At 34.2% G+C, this 23,186-nt stretch overlaps 1 protein-coding gene across 1 annotated transcript in view; it reads left to right on the plus strand.

Annotated features, from left to right (window-relative positions):
- Positions 1 to 236: 236 nt before the first annotated feature.
- The window catches only part of net (atonal bHLH transcription factor 8-like protein net), a 53,459-nt gene continuing 30,509 nt past the window's right edge, over positions 237 to 23,186 (plus strand). The window contains exon 1 of the mRNA XM_088230709.1: positions 237 to 677. Coding sequence (XP_088086835.1) covers positions 617 to 677 — 61 coding nt within the window. The 5' untranslated portion in view covers positions 237 to 616. The remainder of the gene's footprint in view (positions 678 to 23,186) is intronic.

A 23,186-nucleotide genomic window follows, 5' to 3' on the forward strand; every position in this document is an offset into this window, starting at 1 on the left:
AATTTTGTGATTTCTCGAAAATCGAACCTGAAACCCTCGTGCGTAAAGAAAGCACTCTAGCCCTTAAACTACGAGTGCGTTCTAAATTATTAAAATTGGCATTTGAATTATTTTTTTTGCTCTCCGCACCCGAGTTTGAAAACCGCTGCATACACACACCATCCTAACTAGCGTAAGTCGGTGGCGCCCGGGCCACGCACGAACACAGATCACAGAAAACAGATCGGTCTGAAAATTGAACGACTGAACATCATCCAACAACGAACACAGAAACAGAACTCACTCGATTCTGATCGCCGCGGCCGACTTCACGCCGGTTACGCTCCCGTTGACATTTCTTTACGCGGCAAACATCGAAGCAATTTTCAAATAAAAACAAAAGCGCGTGGAGTTTAATTTTTTCTTCGCGACGTCTCCTAAGACAAAAAGAAATACAGTTTTCAAAAGTGCAGTTAACTAATAATTTCCATCTTTTTAAGCAATGAAATAATCGATTTGGTGAAATAAAAATCTGATATTTTGAATTTAGTGTGTGAAATTTAAAGCAATTGTGAACATTTCAGTTTGAGGTTGTAGAATATTGAGAAGGTGGACAGGTTGAATGTGAGGCGACTGAATGTGCCTGCAACTGGAGACCAGGGTTCAGAGGGCGAAGCGCCCTATCATGGCGCCCCCAGGTAAATAAAAACATTGCATTTTATTGCAACATTATTTATGTTACACCATTTTTGTGAAGTCTCATAAACAATTAATTATATCAACTGTTGACTTTCACGCTATGCTACAAAAAAAACGTAAAGGATGTTAAATTTAAAATTCACATGTACAAAGTTCGACCGGCTATAAATACTGTCGAGTTATTTATGATAAGTTTTTTACCATACTTATTTAGTAGAATTTGCTTGAGTGTTTTATTGCAGGCTGTGTTTGTGAATTTACTAACAAGTTTGATTATGAGAAAATAACCTTTTTGTAAAAATTTTAGTATAATAATCATTTGTTTTTTTCGTGACCTAACCGTATTATCTATAATTAAAAGCATTTTTGTTAATATTAACTTTTTTTATCTAAACTATCCCTTATTTATTTATGGTATTGACCAAAACAAAATTATAAACATTGTTTATGTTATCAAAAATACGGTCATCCACGACATAGTTGTGAAACATTGTATTATTGTAAATATTTTTTATCGTTGTCATAATATATTACAAAAGAGACGGAGAAAAAAAATATTAAGCCAAATATGTTAGTATTATAAATGTTTGTAAAAGGCAGATTTACCGTTTATGTTAATAAAATAAATAAAATAAAATAAGTTCATGATGGACTTTTTCGTAAAATTTATTAAATTGTAAATGCTTTGACTTACATATTCCTTCTAAATAAATTTTCCTCAGTTTCATTTTTTTTTTTTTTACTAGGTTTTTAAGTAAGTAGGTACTTATTTCTTATGTATTGAAAGAAAAAGATCCCTATGTAAAGACCACCAAACTTGTACCAAACTTATAACTTAAAAAAATTTTTTTTTTAAAACAGGATTTGTATGAAAATCGATAAAAAATATTTTCAGTATTACGAAAAACAGTTTTTTCTTTCAAATCTTGCAAAACAAATTTTGTAAGTCAATGCGAGTAGTAGGTATTACGTGTTATTGTATTTTGACGCTAGGAATATTTGCTTGCAATTTCTACATGTCAAACACTTATTTTGTTTTGCAAGTATGGACTTTTTTTTCCAATAAACGCCATTACAAAATGAAAAATGACGACTAAAAGTCAAACAAAATGATAATGGTTAAACGTCATCATAAACGTCAAACGTTGAAAGGAAATTTTCAGCTCTACAAGAAATTGTGTTTGATTTTATGTTACACATATTATTTAATTCAATTACTAGCCTTAAAATAGAATATCAAGTAGACGAAAGCGAGCATTTTCGACACCTCTTTCTGTTCGCCTTTAATCGAGGAAATAAAGCCGCCAAAGCTGCCCGATATTTGTGTAGTGTATGGTGAAGATGCTATGAATTATTGATTAATTTGTTGTAAAATGAAGTAGAATACATTGTTTAAGTATTTTTTTTTTGTTTGCTCTTGTCCTCTTTTTTTGGAATATAATTAAAGCATCCACCCCTGTTTATAAAGACTTGAGTCTTTCTTCAGTTTCGCATATCAATATCAATTTTTTAAAACTAATTACGCGAAAATTTAATATTTCTTTACAATCAAGCCGCGAAAATAACAAAACAAATAAACTTTCATTGTACCCCTCACTGCAGTATTGTCAGTTTGTGATCAATCAAATACACATGGTCAGCAAAATCACCTTTTTCTAATTTCCCAGTATGACAGTGGAGGAATACAGTGGTAGTTCCAAATTGAGACCGCGGCCGCACGCTCCAGATCCCGCATCGGAAAGGAAGAAGATCGTAGTAATACAAACAAATCAATCAACGACACGAAACCCAAATACATATAGGAAACATTAGAATAATTTTCCCTATACAACATGCACTCAATCAACAGAAGAAAAACAATACGTATCTATACCAAATCACAGAGGAACATCAAATTATCAAGACATATTTTTTTGAAATAAGAGAACTTATCTTAACGTCCAATATTATTAACGACCCGTTTTCTGCTAGTAGGCGCATAGTCAGTTCTAAGTAAATGGTCGGTGGCTGAGTGGCTAAGTGGCCGCGGCCGGTCCCCAGATGCGGAGCGGTTGTAAATGCCAGTGAAACATATCGTAAACTGTGAATGGTAGACATGCCGCGAAAACTGCCACTGTCGAGTGACAGGACATAGGACACGACAGCTGAGGACGGGGTGCTTCCTTGCACTCGCCACTTGCCACTTGCCACCCTTACCCCATTGTTTCCCTTCACCCTTAATCACACATGCCGCCGCCGCACACGAGTACCGGGAAAACAGGAAAACGGACCACCTCGGCCCTTATCAAACTTATTAAACGGAGTGTGCATTCGGTATTTTTATTTATTCCAATTTATTACCAACGATAACCTCCATGGAAAACGCAAATAATAACAATCATTCTTTTCTTACTTGAATTTCTTATTTATTTTTATTTTTTTGTCACATTTAATGTTAATATATTTTGCATAATTTATGAAAACTTAATTGGTCTTTTTATGTTAAAAATTGTTGTTTTTAATATTTCTTATGTATGACTGTATGTTTTCTGAATAAAATAAAATGAAAAATAAATAAAATATCGTATTCTGAGAAACGAGCTTAAAAAAATAAATTTATTAATCATTTTTATTATTGATGATTCGACTCTCGAGGTGATGCAATACTAATAAAAATAGTAGAACAATTTAACTATGTATTTTTATGATTTAAAAGAAACGTCAACATTTTTTTTAATTTTCAGAACATTTCTTTGGCAAAATAACTTTTTTTTTTTCACTAAATTATTGAATTAGCAGAGATTACAATTATACCAGAGATAATAATAGCTTCGACTTTTTTCCAAATATTTAAAATAACCGGTTATTTTAATAATAATATTTTATATGTAACCAGTGATGATTTAATCATGATATATCAGAAAACGATATTGAAATCATTAATTTAATTCTGGAGATTGCCAACTTTGTAATACTGCCATGTTTGCAACAAACCCAATAATTTGAAAGTCAGATTCTCATATATAGAGCCCTATTTTAAACTGACAATCTTATAATTATTTTAAACAATTGTATTCTGAATAAGTTTAACATTGTCATTTCATATTAATAATTTAATTAGTAAAGTAGCGACATTATAGTCTTTTTTCAAAACCATATTTCTTCTTCCAAAAACGGAAAAAAATCTAAACGCATTAGGCCTATGTAAAAACTACAATATCTTATATGCTACTACTATAGGGAACAGGAAATCAAAATGACATAAACAGACTACAAAGACAGCAAAATAAAATATTAAAGTTAGTATATGACCTCGCTTATCTATCAGCAACTAAAGAATTCTTTAAACAAAGTAAACGTTTTAATATTACTGAACTCTTTCAACTAAAATTTTTAATATTTATTTATAAATTAGCCACTGATGTTATTGTAGACGAAGAACCAAAACTTGAAAAAAAAATGTTGTAAATATGGACACAATACGAGAATATCAGAACAATAGCGAGAACGCGTACGATGTTTGCTCGGAGACACTTTTCATATATAATAGCTCCAAGAGTGTTCAATGTCTTGGATGAACATGTTGAGTTCTCCAAAACAACGTCTATATTTAAGATGAAGATCCATAATTGGAACAATCGATACAAATCGAGGGGTAGAAACCACTGTATGAGATTGCTTCGGGAATAAATATATAACATCGCTAATGTCTTCATTATTATCCATATACGTATATGTGCATCCATATACGTATCACTGTCATCCGTATTGTATTAAATTTCATATAAAAAATCGTATCTCACTTTTTTAAGGTTTTGGATTTTACCCGGTTTATTTATTTGTCAATATTATACTCTGCATTACTTAACGGGCTGTTTAACCCACCAAGTAATGCAGACTGTAAACATAAGTCAGAAATCAACGAATAGAAAGCAGATAGGTGCTAAACTGCCGATATGTACAGAAAAATAGATCCATATTATCGGCAGAAGCCGTATTCAGCAATCGAATTGCCCTATATTATTAATAGGTGAATTTTGACTTGGATTTGTACGGCTTCTGGGTGTGTAGAACAGTGCATGAAATGTCGCTCTAGTATAATTATTGGGAACATACAAACTTTCATTATTTTTGGATTAAATATACTTCCAAAAATCAGCTCGTATAATAAAAATGTTTTCCAATAAAAATTTGGCGACGAAATTCGAGTGTTGTAAGTAATACCCCCAATTAAAGAATAGACAAAATATTATTATGTTGTGCTTACTATTTTTCGAATATACGCTGCACATTTTTACCCTTATTATGAAAATACGTTTAATTCTTCTTCTAAAGTCGTTCGCTCTTGGCAGAGAAGTCGTGGTCACATTGGCAGAAGGGAAGCACGTCGTTACGATTCGCCTCCATGCGCTTCTAATGAATTATTCGTTAAATTAATCACGTTCAATTGATATGACTAAAATTTCTTGAAAATATTTCAGCTTCGATCAAATACCGAGGAAATTTATTACGAATAAATGAATTACGAAACGCTTACCTAAAAGCTAAGACATCGTATACAAAACGGTCATTCAAATCTGAAGTCTGCGTTGATTGCATCTCGAAGTATGTTTATCGAAACGAACAGCAGCAGTGTCGGGCCGTCCATTATGCACCGCACATTCACCGTTTGTTTAGGGGTCGTTTAGTTTAGGCGGCAACTGGCAACTGGCAACAAGCCGTAATATATTACTGCGATTGCGAGTGCAGAGGATTAGCCTAACTGCGAGTGACAGGTTATTAGTTGTTAGTCCCGATGCCCTCTGCTCGCCAGATGTGTTCCCGGAACGGACCTGTTTACCGAGATACGGTACAGACGGTGCAGATGATGTGCCGATTTCGGTATTATTATCTCTAGGATCAACCCACGCCGCCACACAGAGCGCCATTTCCGCTACACTATACACTATTGCACTCATCTAGAGATTTACCCATCTGTGAATGGAGAATCTCCCTTCACTGCAAAGTGCTTAAGATTTCTCGGGATTTAAGATTTGCGGCTGACTTTACAAAAAATAATTCATTAATAATATATATATTTTTATGAGTTGATTACCATAGCTATGATTTATGTATGTGTATCTGGGAAGTATGTTTACGAAGTATGTTTGAACGGAGGGTGAGTGCTGGGAACAGGGTGAACGGTGCACTGAAATCTACTTTGGCAAATGTTTATCGTAGGAGGAAAAACTAGCAGTTCACAGTGGAGTTCTAGTGGCAAATCTAATGTATGGGAGCAAAGTATGGTATTGTAAAAATGATTATGAAAGTAGGTTAAATGCTGTCGAAATGCAATCCCTCAGACGAATTTGTGGTAAAACGATGTATGATAGGTGCACAAATGTCGAGATCCGTGAACTGTGTAAGGCTGAGACAAGCATTATCGCCAGAATCACGAAAGGGGTGCTGCGTTGGTTCGCACATGTAGAGCGAATGGACAGCGAAAGAACGGCTAAAAGGATCTACGATGCGAACGTTGATGGATGCAGAAAACGAGGAAGAGCGAAAAAGACATGGCACGATCAAGTTCATCAAATACTTGGAGATGTAATAATCGGCGTGCGTGCATGAGAAGATGTATGAATGTAGAGGAAGCGAGGTCTGTATGCAAAGACAGAGTGATATGCCATTCTATCCTCTCTGCCTATCCCTACGGGGAAACGACGTGATAGTTTGTTTTGTTTGTTTGTAATTTTGAAATTACTCCGCCTGTAACGTCACAAGTTCTCGTCGGTGAGTTCTGCTGACGTTTAAAAAGAGAACCCCGTGCGTATGAAAACACACTGAACATGGCTTCTCGGAAACCGGAAATTTATCACAATACATAATTGATTGGCTGTTCTAAACAGCTGATGACCAGAACCTATGACGTTTTAAAGTAGTTCGTTTTTATAAAAACGTATTTTTATTAATTTTTTCATACAATTTTAAGAAATTTCGCCGCAAAATTAAATGCTCTTATTTTTACCGCATGTAAGAAAACATTTTTTATATCAAATTCCCGTAGCACTGAACTTTACCGTTGTATACTATGCGATGATTTTTCAGGAATGTATACTTTCAATGTCAATATATATGTTTTTTAAATATGCATTGTAAAAGTAGAACAATAATAACATTTTTTTACAAATTACCGGATGTTCCTTGTATTCGTTCCTGGAAACAGCAAAATGCCTTTCATGTGTAAAAATATGAAAGAAAAAAATGTTTGTCGCAGGAGGTCAATTTAGCAGTTCACGGCGGAGTCCTGGTGACGACCCTTATCTATGGGAGCGAAGTATGGAATTTAAATAAAGTATGAATGCTTTCGAAATGAGATTATTATTATGGATAACTTATACAGCGTCATTTTCGTAATATAATACCTCAAGGGCGCTTTACATAGTGATTCTATAGATAAATAAATTTAATTAAAGCTTTTATATTTGTGATTTAATTAAAATAATTTATTTTGCTATCACATGCTATGTATTTATTCAAATGATTTAGAAAACAAGTGAGTTTTAAGTTTTTTCTTTAATCTTTTTGGTAAATGTGTGGTAAAACTAAGTACGAAAGGGGTAGAATAATGTCGAGATCCGTGCATTATCTAAAGCCGAAACAAACATTATCGATGCGAAAAAAGTATATTGTTAAGTGTCCTCGGCACGGGTCACCCCCTCCCAGTGAGGTCACGTTATTATTATTATTTATTATAGTTCACAGTGCAAAAAATACATCGGGAATTACACTGGCTACGTTTTCCACAGAGGGTGGAATACAAACTCAGTTGGCTTATGTATAAGTCTCTGTACAACTCTGCTCCAGAATATCTAAGGGAACTCTGCATTCCAGATGAACTAGCTGACAGACGTCTAACGCCTAGATCAGCTACATCTAGGTCGAAAGGAAAAGTTATTATACCTCTACGCAAACAGCGCACTAAATTTGGCAAACGCGCATTTGCGTCCGCAGGCCCTACGGCATGGAATGCTCTCCCAGCAGAGGTCCGAAACTGTGATGGTGATGTGATGTTTCGGAAGAAACTTAAAACCCACTTGTTATCTAAATCATTTTAATAAATCCTTAGCATGTGGTGACAAAGTACATTGTTTTTCTTAAATTAAAATTAAATTGATATCTTTATATAATCACTTTGTAAAGTGCCCTTGATGTATTATATTACGAAAATGGCGCTATATAAGTTAGCCATAATCATAATACTAATAATGTATAAAGCTCTCGGTGCAAACAGAAGCTCTTGTTGTTTGTTGTAAGTTCACAATCCTTTTCTCAAGTTGGTCCTAAGCAGAGCCAGATGGAAGGGCACCGAGTTCCCACACACATTACTACTGGATCCGGCGACTGGCGACTGGCGACATACGATTGATGTTGGCTCCATGTATGTACGAGTATAAGAAGCTACTCTAACGTATACGTAATTCGTACATACAAAGCACTCACCAAAAGAAGTTGCGCGCGTTAATAGGCCCTTTTAGATCCAAGCCACGAACTCGGTGCATAAATAGCATGGATACGGTTAGCAATTTGAAAGTTTTCTTTTCTTTATTATGTCCTTATCCAATGTTATTAATCTGCAAAATAAAAAACTTTTACGTGAATTGTTTAAGTCTAATAAATTATAATTATTATAGATAACTTATAAAGCGCCATTTTCGTAAAATAATTTCTCAAGGGCGCTTTATAATTTGATTCGTACAGCATTGATTTTATTTGTCATGACATGCTGAGAATCTATTGAAATTATTAATTTAGAGAACAGGTGGGTCTTAAGTATTTCCAAAACATCATTGAAAGGATGGTTTAATTAATTAACTAATTTTTGTTTTTTTTTTTGAGGAATTCACTATTGCATAAACACAAAAAATCCCACAAAGGCATGGCCTGTGTGTGGGAATACAATTTATTTTAAAATTTAATAAAGGCTACTGGAAGAATACGATAGATAATATTAGAACACAATTTTTTTGTCAATAAAAATGAGAAAATAATAATGAAGTAAATACTAAAATTAAGTTATTTTAATTTGCTCTTTTATCCATAATTTCAACAAAAAATTCAATTTAAACAAATTCAAATAACTAATCTCTATAATATTGTCCTTATGAAATGCATTAAACAGTTTCGGAGCTATGAAAAATGCGCTATTTTTAGCTAGTGCCCCTGCCCCAATTTGGATTTAATATTTGACTAGATCTATTATTTTTTTAGGAAATTAATGTTAGCGCATAAAAACATATTTTAGACAATGCAATTGGCAATAGATTTTTTTTTAAATATGCCTACAATAGGCTGTTGGGATAATTGCCTGCATACAAACAATCACAGAAAAGAACAAACGAAACGTACTCGTATACTCTGTACTTTTTATAAACTTATTTTCTGAACTGACAAAAACGAGTCCGATGCAGCAATCGTCGCATTTTTACTGTTTTTTTTCCTAGCCGTTTATAAGACAGGGAGCCACATTTTGTTAGTTTTGAATATTCCACTTTATTGAACTTATTCAGGTCAAAAAATGACATTTATATCTCGAAATTAAAAAAAATGTTTTCAGTTCGTTTTAGCCGTGTACCCTTCGATTAATTAAATTATTTAATATAGTTCCGAACTGTTGAAAGATGCATAAATGTATACAGGTAGCTACTGATTATCTAATGTTAGTTACCAAAGCACGTCTTTTTTTAACACTCGCATTACATCAGTTTCCAACTCCTGCTAGAAACTAAGCGGTTATCTTCGATTGTGATTCTCGTCACCCAACGCCTCATGCTCTCATGCACCACGGCGTCCATGGCAGATCGATCAGTTTGGTCAGCTTCCAAGTCCGAAGGGGGCATCTTGTATCTGTGCCCCTCGCTTCTCGCCGCTCGGCGGGCGGAGTTGGCGGCGAGGGGGGTGCGGCGGACGCCAGACAGGCGGCGCCGCCGAGCAGTGGCGCCTCCTCTCCCCGCCCCACCCCCCCTCCCCGGCCAGATGGCTGAGCGGGGCCCATCTGTTGGCCGCCCGCCCCCCGCCATTACACATGCACATTACACCGTGGGATTATCATACCGCTACTGACTAACTGAAGTACCGAGATATCGAGATGAGAAGATTGTGACGCTGGATGGAATTTGATTTATTTCATTATTTAAGTATACACGGTTTGCCTTTTATGTACAATAAATTGAACGTATGGATATAAACACACCCAGAAATATAAATTACTAAATATTTGAAAGTAACTGGTGTATGGTGTATGTATTTGACTTGGTGATAAAGGTTATAGTAGAATACTATATGCAAATATTGCAAAATACGTTTTATCAAATTTATTATATTACTATTCTAATTTTTAATACGTTTTATATTATTTTTTATTCTACATCTGTATTTTAATTTTCAATCTCCATTTAAACGTTAATTTTAAAAAATGTCAAAAGTATCAAAGAAAATAATTACAGCGTGTAAAAAAAAAATTGTAGCTGAATTTTGCTAAAAATAACTGGGACAAAATGTATTTACTGTCTTAGAACGGGGAAGCTGACCCTGGTTAGAGGCAGTGACTCACCAGCAAAAACAAAAAATGTATGTAGTATGTAGGTTTACTTATTACGCGTTTAAAGTGTATTGTATATCAATTATTTGCTGTAAAAAATCTGTAAGCATAAAATAAATAAATAACTTCATTATTTGTGATGCATGCGTAATGAAAATCACTAACAAGTTTCGATAATCACAAAAAATATAAATAGGTACTTACGTAATTTTTATTACATACAATAATTACTATTAGACTTTTTACTTGTTATACGTCAAATTCAATGCGACCTATCCCTATCCGTATTATTGTTTCAACTTTCTCAATTGAATTTGTTTTTTATTGTCAATTCTTAACGGAATTTCGCTGTAATTAGATAAAACTTTATATTTTCGTATGAGTTATAAATTTAAAATATTTGGTACACTTCCTCGAATTAGCGTGTTTCCACCAGAATTAGAAACGTCAAAAATGAATTTTTAAGATTTATAAAAAAATGATTTATTCTCATGGATAGCATGTTGTGTTTTTTTTGTCAAATGAGATGAAATTACACGACCGAAGAGTTTTGTTTAGTTCGCAATTAGTTTCAATTTTCAGAGTTTTGCTTCAATCAATGCACTTGCTACTTTCTTTAAGATTTTGGACGAGGTGATATGAGATGGGTTTCGGAGTTATTTTAAAGAAAATAATTTTTTAGTCACACATGTTGAACAGATTCATAAAGTATCTCGTTAAAATGTGTCAATTGCGTCACCGTGAAGTCAAAAGAAAGCCAATAGTTCGTCTCAGAGTCCGCTAAAAAATAAACAATTTATTTGAAAAATTTTTTTTACTTGTTACACTGTTAATTATATACACTAAAATAACTTAACACGTAATGTTTTTATTTAAAAATTAACTATAATATGTAGGTAAGAAAGCGGATGGCAGCACAGTGTGACAAGATGTATGAATGGGGGAGACGTTGAGAATGCATGCTAGGATAGACGTATGTGGCTTTCTATTCTTTATGCTACCCCTACGGGGAAATGGCGTAATAGTATTGCATATTAGTGAAATATAAACAGATTGAAAACATATTTGAGAAAGAATATGAAAGACTAGGCATTTACATAACTTATCGCTGAGTGGCTATTATGTAAAAATAATAATTTGTTCTGCCTCTGTTTGATCATCAGTATTTCTTCATTTTCCGCCAGTTGCTGAAACTTTTATTGCCATAGGAAGAAACTCGCTTCCAAAAGATTTAGATCTTAAATTTACAGAGACTGAAATTCAGCATGGTAATTAAAATACACCTAAAATAGATATGCCATAAATATCGCATATTATTTTATTATTCAGCACTAAACTATCAGGAGCAACAGCTGGGTTGGCGATCCTTGGCACGGCTCTACCGCGGCTTATTTGTTCTCACTGATTTATACTTGTAGTTAGTAGTTACCATACAGTTGTGGAACAAACTACAATCATGAAAAGCCGCAACGTATTTTATTTTATTTTTATTTTTATTTTTTTTTTATTTGGGATTTTTACAGCTTACATAAAAAAAATAATTAGAAAAATCTTAACAATACTAAAGCCAATTAAAAAAATCCACTGTAAATATAATGACACATAATATATAAGAAAAGAAGTTTAGTAATTGTATTAGTGTGACGTTTGTAATTACACATATTATGTAAATACAGATGCAAAACTTATGTTGCCAACAATAACAATGTATTTTGCAATACTCATCAAAGCTTTAGATAAACTCACGTTCCCTGTATAATGGAAAAGAGGTTTTGAAATTGAAGAATTTTCCATGGTTCTTAATTCCTGACAGCAGAAGTCGAGTTTATTCATTAATATTTTCTAAAATACTGTATTTTTATTAATTCACTATTATATATCCAGAATCCAGACCAATAATAATACTTTTTTTTCGGTCAATAATGCCTAGACTTTCATATTTCCTTCTCAAAAAGGTTTTCCCTCTCTGTTGCAATAAATTTAGAAATATAATATGTAATTACGACAATTGTGATCACATTAATATAATCACAAAACGTAATTTATTCATTTATGTTGTATTTAAAGTTGGATAAACGTCCTTGACTGCCTCAGTATCGATGGGTCGGGTAGTCCCGGTAGTCTGTGTATAAGCGTGACACTATTGGGGTAAGCCTAGGCGTCATGATGTGTAAGTTAACCGTTGTAATGTAAAATTTGTACCGAATGTTTAAAAATAGTATAACAGGACTATTATATTTAGTGAATGAGAAGATTTTTCACGAATTTATTAGCATGAAAAGTTCTAGCACCTTATTTCAGTGCATTTTCCAAGTTTTTGAAGTAAAATTTCGAGTGTCAAGAAAACGAGTCGAAAATCTTTCTAATATAGAAAACTTATTGTTAACATTTGGTCACATACAACAGATTACATTTATCACTCCCTTATCCACACCTTATGGTGCACGAGGCACTGCATTAGTTCAGTAATCGTAGTGACAATTTTTGTTTTGTTACACGAAGGGGAAGATCAGTTGGCCAATTCAGGGCTGGTAATCTGAACGGAAAAGCGCGCGTAGAAAACGCATTTTTAACGCGTATTTACGTACTAAATACACGCTAACAGAGCGATCTCTTCGCGTGCAATTCTGTTCAGAATACCAGCTCTGGTCAACAATGAAATATTGTTGTGAAAAGGCGTATTTTAAATCAATATTGACAGGAATAGAAGCAGAGACATTATGCTCGGCAAACACGCTAACTACAACTCATCATAATTTTTATTATCAAAATGTGGGTTTCGATCATTGAGATTTTCGGTATCTTTTTTTACAATAAATTATGGACCGTTATCAAATCATATTTCATCATTAGCTCATCATAAATAACTATATATCATCAAGTCTGTATATTTACCTTTGCAGAAGATTCTATCTCCGATTCCCCGTTAACACCATACAGAAAATAAATTTACCTATTTGATGAAGATATTTTGATACAAAAATAAATTATTCATTTTAAAACATTTTGAAATAAATTGTTTAAAGCTTAATAAAAGCCGGTAAAAAACATTATTTGCTATCATCATCATCATCATCAGCCGTCTCTTGTCCAATGTTGAACATAGGCCTCCCCTTTAGTCTCCATATTTCCCTATCCTGAGCCAACCGCATCCAACCACTTCCTGCAACTCGTCTTATGTCATCAGACCACCTTGTCTGAGGCCTGCCGACACTTCTTCTACCCGTTCTGGGTCGCCATTCCAGGACTTTTTTGGTCCATCTAGAGTCTGTGATTCTGGCTATATGACCAGCCCAGCTCCATTTCTGGTTGGCAGCCCTATGGACCACATCGGTGATCTTTGTTCTCGCTCTAATTATTTGCTCTACTTATTTAAATTAAATATATATGCTCATTTAAATTAAAAATTAAGATTCAATGCCAATTAAGTTATTATTTTTATTCCTATTTCAACATATGTTTTCTCAATGTGCTTAGATTTTAAATTTTTTTGTAGCATTAAGTTTTACTTTTTATTTGATTTTCGGAATGTTTTGTCATCACACCCCCTTTTTAATATAACACTGTTATTTCGTACGTAAATGTTTTTTTGAAAAAATATTACCTACTAAAATGTTTGTTCTTATGTTATTTTTGTAAATGCCTCTTGGGCGTAAATGTGTGAAATAAATCAAAATAAAATTAATCCCCAGAGATATTTTTTTTGCTTTTCGTATGATGATTTTCACGACATATTATTTATTAACAATAGATTGGAATGGTATTTTTAAAAAGTAATATTCCCATAAAGTTATTGGTGTAAATGAAAGTTCCGCCTCTGTCTAATGGCCTGGCATGGGCAATGGGCATATATTATTCCAGTCATGGAGCGCTGCGAGCTGTTTCCTTCCACGGGAACCACACACATAGACATGCATTCTTCCTTCTCATCGATGCACGAATGCACTACAATATGGCCAATCTTGTGCACCGAGAAGATGTGTATAAAATGCATTGATATTTTTGGTCTTCTCGGTGAATCATTTTACCACTGCGAGTATTTACAAACACCAAAATTTTAGACGATTTTGCCAATTAAAATCGCAAAAATAATGAAACCACTAAAAACCGGGTTGTGGTTCCGTGGGCCGTTGTAGTGCCTCGGATTCACGGATCAGAGGTCCGAGATTCAAACCCGCTCTACCACAACTTGATTATCATTTAGCTACGGGTATTAATAAAATAAAATGAATGTAATTCATATGAATGGAATTTTTAAAATGGAAATACTGAAATTGACTCAAATCAAAACTAGATTCTAGCAATACGTAGTTGCAGATGCTTTGCACATCAATAAAATTAGCACGTTGCATACAATTTCATTATAAGAATCCAGTGAACATAATTGCATTTGCATAATAGTTATTACGCAGTAAAAGCAGATTACCCACCTAGTTTGTAGTTTAAAGCTTTATTGTATAATTATGTAACTTTGAATCTTGCGCATTACCTGCCATATGTGTTAACAGTTGATCATTGTCCTTTTTTGTATGCTCTGTATTTCTGCATTACTACTATTCGTCGTCAACGCGCGGCATACCATTAATAATTTCATTATTTTAATACTTATTCAAATAATAAAATTAGACGGTTAAAATGTTTTATCTAAACATGTAAGTGATGTGATTTAAGAAATGAATCCTATTTATTAAATATCGATTGTGGAATATACTATTATTCATACATGTATGATGCGATTGATTCCGCATTTGTAGTGCTATACAATTTTTAACACCTGTCGCGAATGGCAACAGCCGCAGCCCTCCGACTTCTAACTGAACTGCTGAAATGCCAAGAACTAAAATATCAAATGAATACAATATTTCATGTATGAAACATTGGACTTAAAAGTTTTAATTCTTTTTTAATTGGTTTTCAAATAAATGTGGTTAAAAAATCAGTGTACACACGAGGATGTTTAAATCAAGGTGTTTACCGTACATGTCTTCGTGATTGTATAAAAGTTTCGCGTTCCGTGCGTAGAAGGCATGAAGAAGTATTTATTATTTACACATTAACATGTCTCTCATGTGTCTCTACAATCAAAGTATCGTTTGATGTCTACAGTGGCTGTAATATGGGCGAGGCCGCAATCTGTCCGTCAGTTCACAGTTCCAATAATAACTACATGTGTTACATACACAGTGAACATTTTCCATGTCTCCCTTTCTGTGTATAAATAACACGTAGTTCCAACTGTCGTCCTTATCAGTCTAGTATTTGATCACCGCCATGTGCTCGCAGCTGTTTCTGACTCCCGACTGTATTTAGTATAAACATTTTTCTTCCAACGTCCTCACTCTTGGCTCGTGGCACAATACGCCTTTCTTATAACAGTTTGTTTACCCAACAGTGTTTCACTGGGTTTTTATTTTATCCATAAATTTCAAATACACCCAGATGTATTAGTACCTATATCTTACGCTTCTTATATATATAAAAAAAAATATCGGCTTTTTTGTGGGTACTTACCAGAAACATCAAAACCTGTGGTTTTTTTGTCAAAGAATAGCAAAAGCTATCAAACTAATAAATAAAAAAAAGAATCGAGTTGTGGTCCCGTGGCTAGTGTTGTCGACTCACGGATCAGAGGTCCGAGGTTCAAACCCCACTCCACCCTAACTTGATTTCCATTTTCTGGTAGTGAGTTATTAAGTTATTTATAACTCGTTGAAAATGGTCACCAAAATTGGAATATTTGGGTAAATTATAAGAACGCTAATATTTATTTAAAAAAAAAACCGAATCAAAAAAATACAATAACTAAGTGGCGAACTGACACAATAACGAGGAACTTTAGCCCTACGGGAAATTGGATACAAAAAATATTTTCTTGCGCCCGGTAAAAATTGGAGTTTATTTATTGTACGACTAAGTTTCTTGAAAATATACAAAATAAATAATAAAAAATATTTTTTATAAAAACGCACTACTTTGAACGACGTCACTGGTTCATATGAACCAACCAATGATATGAGAGCGGTGAAGGATATCCGGTTTGCTCATCGTAAACGAACCAATCGGAAGAACTGACAGAGAAGAACCTCTGACGACACACGCGGAGTTATTTCAGAAATACAGAACTTTAAAAATCATAGCGCTGATAACACGATATATAAAAATGAAAAAAAAATTTTTCGGCTTAGTTTAACAGTCTATTAACGCATACATTTTTTAAAAACACTGAACTTCCTCATTATGATGAACAAAAATATCTATATTAGTTTTAGTAATATTCCATTGCATGTCTTTGATATTCCATTTTTTTTTCAATACTATTTGCAATAAATAGTCAATTTAATTACGACAGGTGATGTCAATTAAAATAGCTTGAACTCCGCACTTCGTTGTAATTACACGTGTCGCTTTAATTAATTGTATTGACAGCCATCAGGCGCCTTTAAATTTTTGTGCGTTTTACATTATAATAAGCGTTTGTTTCCTAAAAGGTGTTCTTCGGGAAATGAAAAGAAATTATCGCGGAGAATCTTGAAATGGCAGTTAGAAAGGAAAGGTGTTCATCAGGTGGCAGATGGAGCCGCATGTGCCGGAAACCACCACTACTATCCACATCTACCGTCCACTAGCCACGTGCTAGTAGCACAAGACAGACTATCGCGTCTTGGCATTCTGCGGTCACCTGATGTTTCGACTAATGCGACGTATTTATTTAGATTATATCGACAAAATTAATTCATTATCAGTTTGTCTTTTCGTAATTAGCGTTTTCATTAGCAAGCTTTAGACTGTATTTTTGTTTTTAAATAAATAAATGTATTCATTATTAATATTTAATTGGATAAAGACTCACGGTCCTCACGGATCAATAGCCTGAGATTCAAATCCCACTCTACCACACTCGATTCTTATTTTCCCCTTTAGGAAATGTTCTGAAAATTGAAATATGGTAAATAATGAGAACTCGAATATTTATTTTACGCTTTAAAAAAATTGAAATGTCCGCTTCGTGGCTTACTACCATACAAGAGGTCTCGGGTTCGATTTCTGAGATAGTTTACATGAAGTATTTTCTAAAAATTTGATTTTACAATAGAATCGGTCGGCACCTGGAGCATAAGACAGAAATGATCAAGAAACGTCCCGGTTGGTGTACCAATGCAGTGCCCTATGAACCATTAGGTGTGAAAATGGAATGATGATGATGAATTTTATGAAGCACAAATTTCGTGTAAAATTGTTTCAAAATTAAGTGTAGGCGTTTCAATTACAAATAACCTTGCGGCCACAAAACGCTACCATAAAAATTATCGTTTTTATGGTTAATTTATTTTACTTAAAAAAAACTGTTTTGCATTAGGTTAGTTAACGAAGACTTCGGGATCGTAACATAATTATAATACGTAAGTTCTGTCATTATTTAGAAAACTTATTTTCTGAATAAAAACATCTATTATATTAGACATAACGCCGGATAGTACATAAATACACGAATCGGGTTGCGGTCCCGTGGCTAGTGTTGAGAGGATAGTGATCAGAGGTCCGAGGTTCAAACCCCAACGCAACTTGATTCCCATTTTCTAATAGTGAGTAATTTACAACTCGTTGAAAATGGCCCCAAAACTCGAAATATTTGGGTAATGAGAACGCAAATGTTTCCTTTATTTTTTAAACCACATACATTGGTAGATATTAGATAATATGTACATATTTATATACTATCGTTATAATATTTTGACCAACTAAACTTATGGATAAATTGAAACAACTCGCGTAAGTCAATGGACGCATTTATCTTGTTTTGATTTATGATGCATAATAAGTGGTCACAATGAATACTTAATCAACGAGTAAGTATTTTCATTATATTGTATTATTTTTATAATTTCACTTTGCCTATGAATTTCTAGTTAGCCTTTCATTCATGGAAGTCTCTCGAATAATGTAAAATGTGGTTAGTTATTCCTCGTCCCAAAAGAACACCTGTATTATTGTTTTTTTAGCAAAAAATGTGCACCTGACTAATAGGATGTTGTTAAGTTTTAAAGACGATTCAAATTTGGCTTTCGGTTCGCTTCTGGCCTCGCATTATATGCCCGTTCGGACCTTAGAATTTTACCTGCCTTGATTACATCTTATCGTCTTCTAGCTTCTTTTGTGCCTTTTCGGCTCTCAGAGAAAAATAGCTCATTATTCGAACTAAATGATGCCCACAAAAAATTGGCGCCAGAGCTGTTATTACATTAGGTATCTACTAAATAACTTGTAGTATTTTCGATTGAATCGAAAAGGAACCTAACAAAGTACAAATAGGTGTATTTTTTAAATACTCCCGAATTAAAAATTTTCACTTTAAAATTGATAAATAATAGATTACGTAATCGGTAACAAATGTATGGGTTTATTTTATGTTGCTGTTTTTAGTTTAAATATAGGATCTTATTTTGCTTGATTAGATTTGTCTTGAAATGTTTCGATTTCATTAAAAACTTATGTGTACAATATATTATTTTTTTATTTATCTGTTTGATTTCACATATACGCCCGAGTATTGGTAAGTACAAACATAATAGGTTTTTTTTCTTACTTTTTAAATAACATTATGAATTGTTTAAAATCATGCCGTAATGCAAATAAAAAGTAAAACTCAATGCTTAAAGTACGAAATATAAAGTAAATTGTAAATAAAAAACAAATAATTAAGTGGTATTAAAATATACTATTATAACTAATTTTCTGATGTAAACACTTACGTTAACCAAATATTACATAATCAGTAGATAATTACGAAACTTCACTGGTCCATTAGAGTTAAGTCTAACTGTGTAAAATATAAAACTTTGTAACTGTACTGTATGTTTCCTAAATAAAAGAAAATAAAATAAATAAATAAAATAATTATATCTAAGGCAGTTAATAATATTTGTTAAAAAATATTTAACAATCTTTATGGCATAAAACTACTTTTTCAAAATTAGGTTTTTTTTCGACAGATATGAACCTGTCAAGGATCTGGAAGTCTAGGCATTTAGAGAGCCTATGAACTGTCATTGGCTGGGTTGAGTGATCACTTTACATTCTTTGTAATATTCACCATTCTGCCAACAAATATTTGACCTCCATATTCACGTATGGCATTTTTCGTATAATTTGTTTTATTTTAATACTATATTGACATCTATAGTTGAAAAGGGATATGTTTTTTAAATTGGTTAGTTCCCGAGCCAGAACGAGAATTTACTTAATTTACTTTAAATTTTTTAATAATTTATTTTGTCAGTATCGTTATTTCATTAGGTGTACTTAATGATCACAAGGCAGTGCATTAATAAATTGCAGCATATCTCTATAATTTGTTTGCGTAAATAAATTTGTCGCAAGATTGTGGACTTTGAAGGTGTCCTAGAAGACTTTTAAAAACCTGCTTTGTGTAAATTTTGCCAGAAATCAAATTCGGGACCTCATACATGGTAGTCAAACTCAGTCAGTTAGGCTTTATTCACTGCACCACGAGGTGAAAAAAATGTATCATCATCATCATCTTTCCCTTTCCGCACTCAATGGTGCATAGGGCACTGCATTGGTACACCAATCGCAGCATATATTGATAATTTTTGTTACATGAAGGTAAGATGATCAGTCTAACGGTCCAGTGACTCAATCACAAATAACTATCGATGTGCTCAAAAACATGCTAAGCATTTGAGCGATCACAACGAACAATAATGAACATGCTTAAGTTATCGCGGCCATTGATCAACGCTTGTGTCGGTTTGTTTTTTGTTTTCCTCGTAAATAAATACAGTTCATTGGCGAAAAATCGGCGTTTACTATAAAAAATAATACAATACATTGCATTTGCAAAATAGTAAGGAGTATCTAATACAAAAAAGTGAAAATTAAATTACAAACAATTACTGTGGCAACTGCTTTTCTTGACATTTGGATTGCCAACAGCCGGCTAAATGCAATAAATAGCATAATAAATTATAAATAAATAAAAATAGCAGTTTTGGAATATATACACCGGTGAAATTCAAATTTGTGATTGCGCAGCAGGATTATACGTCGCGAAACGTTAATATTTTGACATTTATAATTAGGTGTTCACGGATGTTCCATTGTGATCGCGAATACGATAAACAACTATGGTGAGAAATTGTTATCACGTCGCTTATTAGCACGTCGATAGTTGTTTGTGATTGATCTACAGGTGCCAGTCCAGGGACTATGAAATATTCTAGTTGTAATAACACCTTTTAAACAAATATTTCATGTCAAGAATTGAACCCGAGACCTTTTCCATGGTAGGCGAACGCGCTGACCACTACACCACGAGGCCGATAAAGAAAATGTATAGGTACATTCCTAGCTCGTTAATTTTCAGCTGAATGTCCCCGGTCCCTTCTTTTCATAATTATTTTTAATGCGCATGTGTCGCTTAACCCCCATTTGTTTCTATTCAAATGGGACCCCTATCACAAGCGGTGCGACTAAATAATAATATGGAAGAAAAGTGTAGCAGATGCTCTCTCGCCCCTGATTGGGGGCGGAATGCGCCCCTAGAAACAGGTGTAGCACCTGACGCGACGGTTGCCCCTGCCCCCGCGCCGCGCCCCCTTACCGTTACCTTCCTCGGCAGTGGGCACCTGGCATAAACAGGTGCGCAGGATGGCACACTAAGAAATCGAACGAAAATTACATTTTTAAGAATAGTTTTTCCAGTTTTTCGCATTGTGTATCATATCATGAATATTCGGAGTCAGAAAATTTGACTACTCCTTTAAAAAACTAACAGGTTGTGTTCCAAAACCGATCGGTATTGCTGACTGAACAAATATTTTAATAATAAACGCAGTTCCTCGAATTCGGTTCTAGAAACTGCCTATAACAAAAAAAATGTTTAAGATAGTTGTGCCATATATGTATTTGTAAATAAACCCGCTTACCTATTCTTCTTCTACTTCTTCAGCCTACTGCCGGGCGGCGGCCTCTTCCAAACGTTTCCACTCTTTTTTATCACCCGCTTTTATCATCCATATTCTACCGGCTATCGAGGCAACACCAACCTGATACTCATTATAATACTTACAAAAACATCTGTTTCATTGGTTTTATTTAACCTTCCAGAACTATGTATACCTACATCTTCATCTTGCGGTACCTTGTCAGGTCCCCCCGACGTTGGCGATCATTACAGTGAAAGCGTCTCGGCCCTGCCTAATCGTATATTCCGCAGCCAGAACAACTGCTTATTGGAAGCACTCGCCATAGCGATTCCTGGGAAAATATGGCCAGAGTGGTTTCCCGTTGCCTTCTCTGGTGGATTTTTCGGTCGGGGTCACCTTCCCTTAGCTGTTTGGTTTTGAGGCGCCAGAAACTCGCCTTTCATCCTTTCGTTATCTGCTGTAATCACACCGTTATGAGTGTGACCCCACTGTACAGGGTTTGCAACGGACCAACATCGTTTGTATTTAATTTTGTATAATATTTTTTATTACTTGAAATACATCTCAAATTCTAGTACTATTTACTTCATATTATATAATACTAGTTAACATTTAATAGTCCTTTGATTTAAGATAAATTTGAAATAAAATAAGGAAAAACAGTTCTCATTCTCGACCATATGATGCGGTGCGGTGTTTCAAAAATAAATATTTTTTAATCATATTTATTATCACGTTTTATATAAAAAAGGGTTGTTTTTAAAATATTAATTAAGTGAGGGGTATAAATTAACTCGATATTTTTATATTTTCGTCTTTAAATGCTCTGTATGCAATATTTGCATATTATATTATGGCTTTTCTGCGATGCAGCGTGCATTAAAATCGTTAAATTACACACACATATTTATGTTGTATTTGCTTTTTCTGTTTTTTAAGGGAGGGAACAAAATGTAGACATCCTGTCAGGGCACGAGTCTGACACGCGCCTACTTCCGCCCCCTTTCCGCCATGTGATAGTGTTTATTGTTTATTCTACGTAAGTGTAAACATCATCACAGGCCCTCAACTAAAAACACACTGTGTCACAATAATCATTAGACTTGCTCAACATAAAACATCCGGAGATCGCCGGCGTCGGCGTTGGTCCATTCAATATTACTTACCGTGCGCATAGTTGCTCTTCATAACCGCGGAAATACGAAATATGTAGATTTATAAGCACTGATGTGTGTACAATGAGTAGACACGTTAGTGGTCGTATTTTATTTGGTAAATATTGCGTTGCCTTTAACGGTAGGAATTAAAGAGATAGTACATCGCGATATACAGTGCGTTCGAATGTTAATAACCCTATGTGAATGTGTTAGTGCCTGTCGGCGAAGCTCTTATTGTTAATGAACTATCAAACTTAGCCAAAAAAAATACAATTTATGTATCGTATTATCATCGGTACGATTTGTTTGAGTTTGTTATTTTTTCAATTACTCCGCGTGTGTCGTCATTAGTCCTCTTCGAGCCTAGTCTATATTAGTTGAATATTAAAGTCATCATCATCATCATTCCATGTCCGCTCCCTAGTTGGAGCATACGCTGTCCACAAAGAGTCTCCATGCATCTCTATCGGTTGCCAGCTTTTTTGCGTCCTCCCGAGTCAGATTCGCGTCCCTTAGTTCTGACATAAACTGCCGATACACAGTCAGCAGGAGACGTTCAGGACACCGAGAACCTGATGCCTTGTAAAGTGGGCAAGCGTGGTTAAGACTATCAGGAGGCATTCGCAGTATATGGCCCTGCCAACCGTATCGCCGCTTGATGAAAGTTGTCACCGGAGTTTTCTGCGTCCGTTATCTTATTAATTCATTCCTTAAAAAGTCAAAGCACCGCACACGCGAGATTCTTCATCTACACCTGCTTTCGAAACTCAGTATTTTGCTGTTTTGGGCCCTAGTGAGGTGCCACGATTCGCATCCGTAGAAGAGAAAAGGTATTTAACTAATAAT

The sequence above is a fragment of the Micrasema longulum genome, unplaced genomic scaffold, assembly GCF_059751315.1.
Source record: "Micrasema longulum isolate JH-2025_06_02 unplaced genomic scaffold, ASM5975131v1 h1tg000066l, whole genome shotgun sequence".
Lineage (NCBI taxonomy): Eukaryota > Metazoa > Arthropoda > Insecta > Trichoptera > Brachycentridae > Micrasema > Micrasema longulum.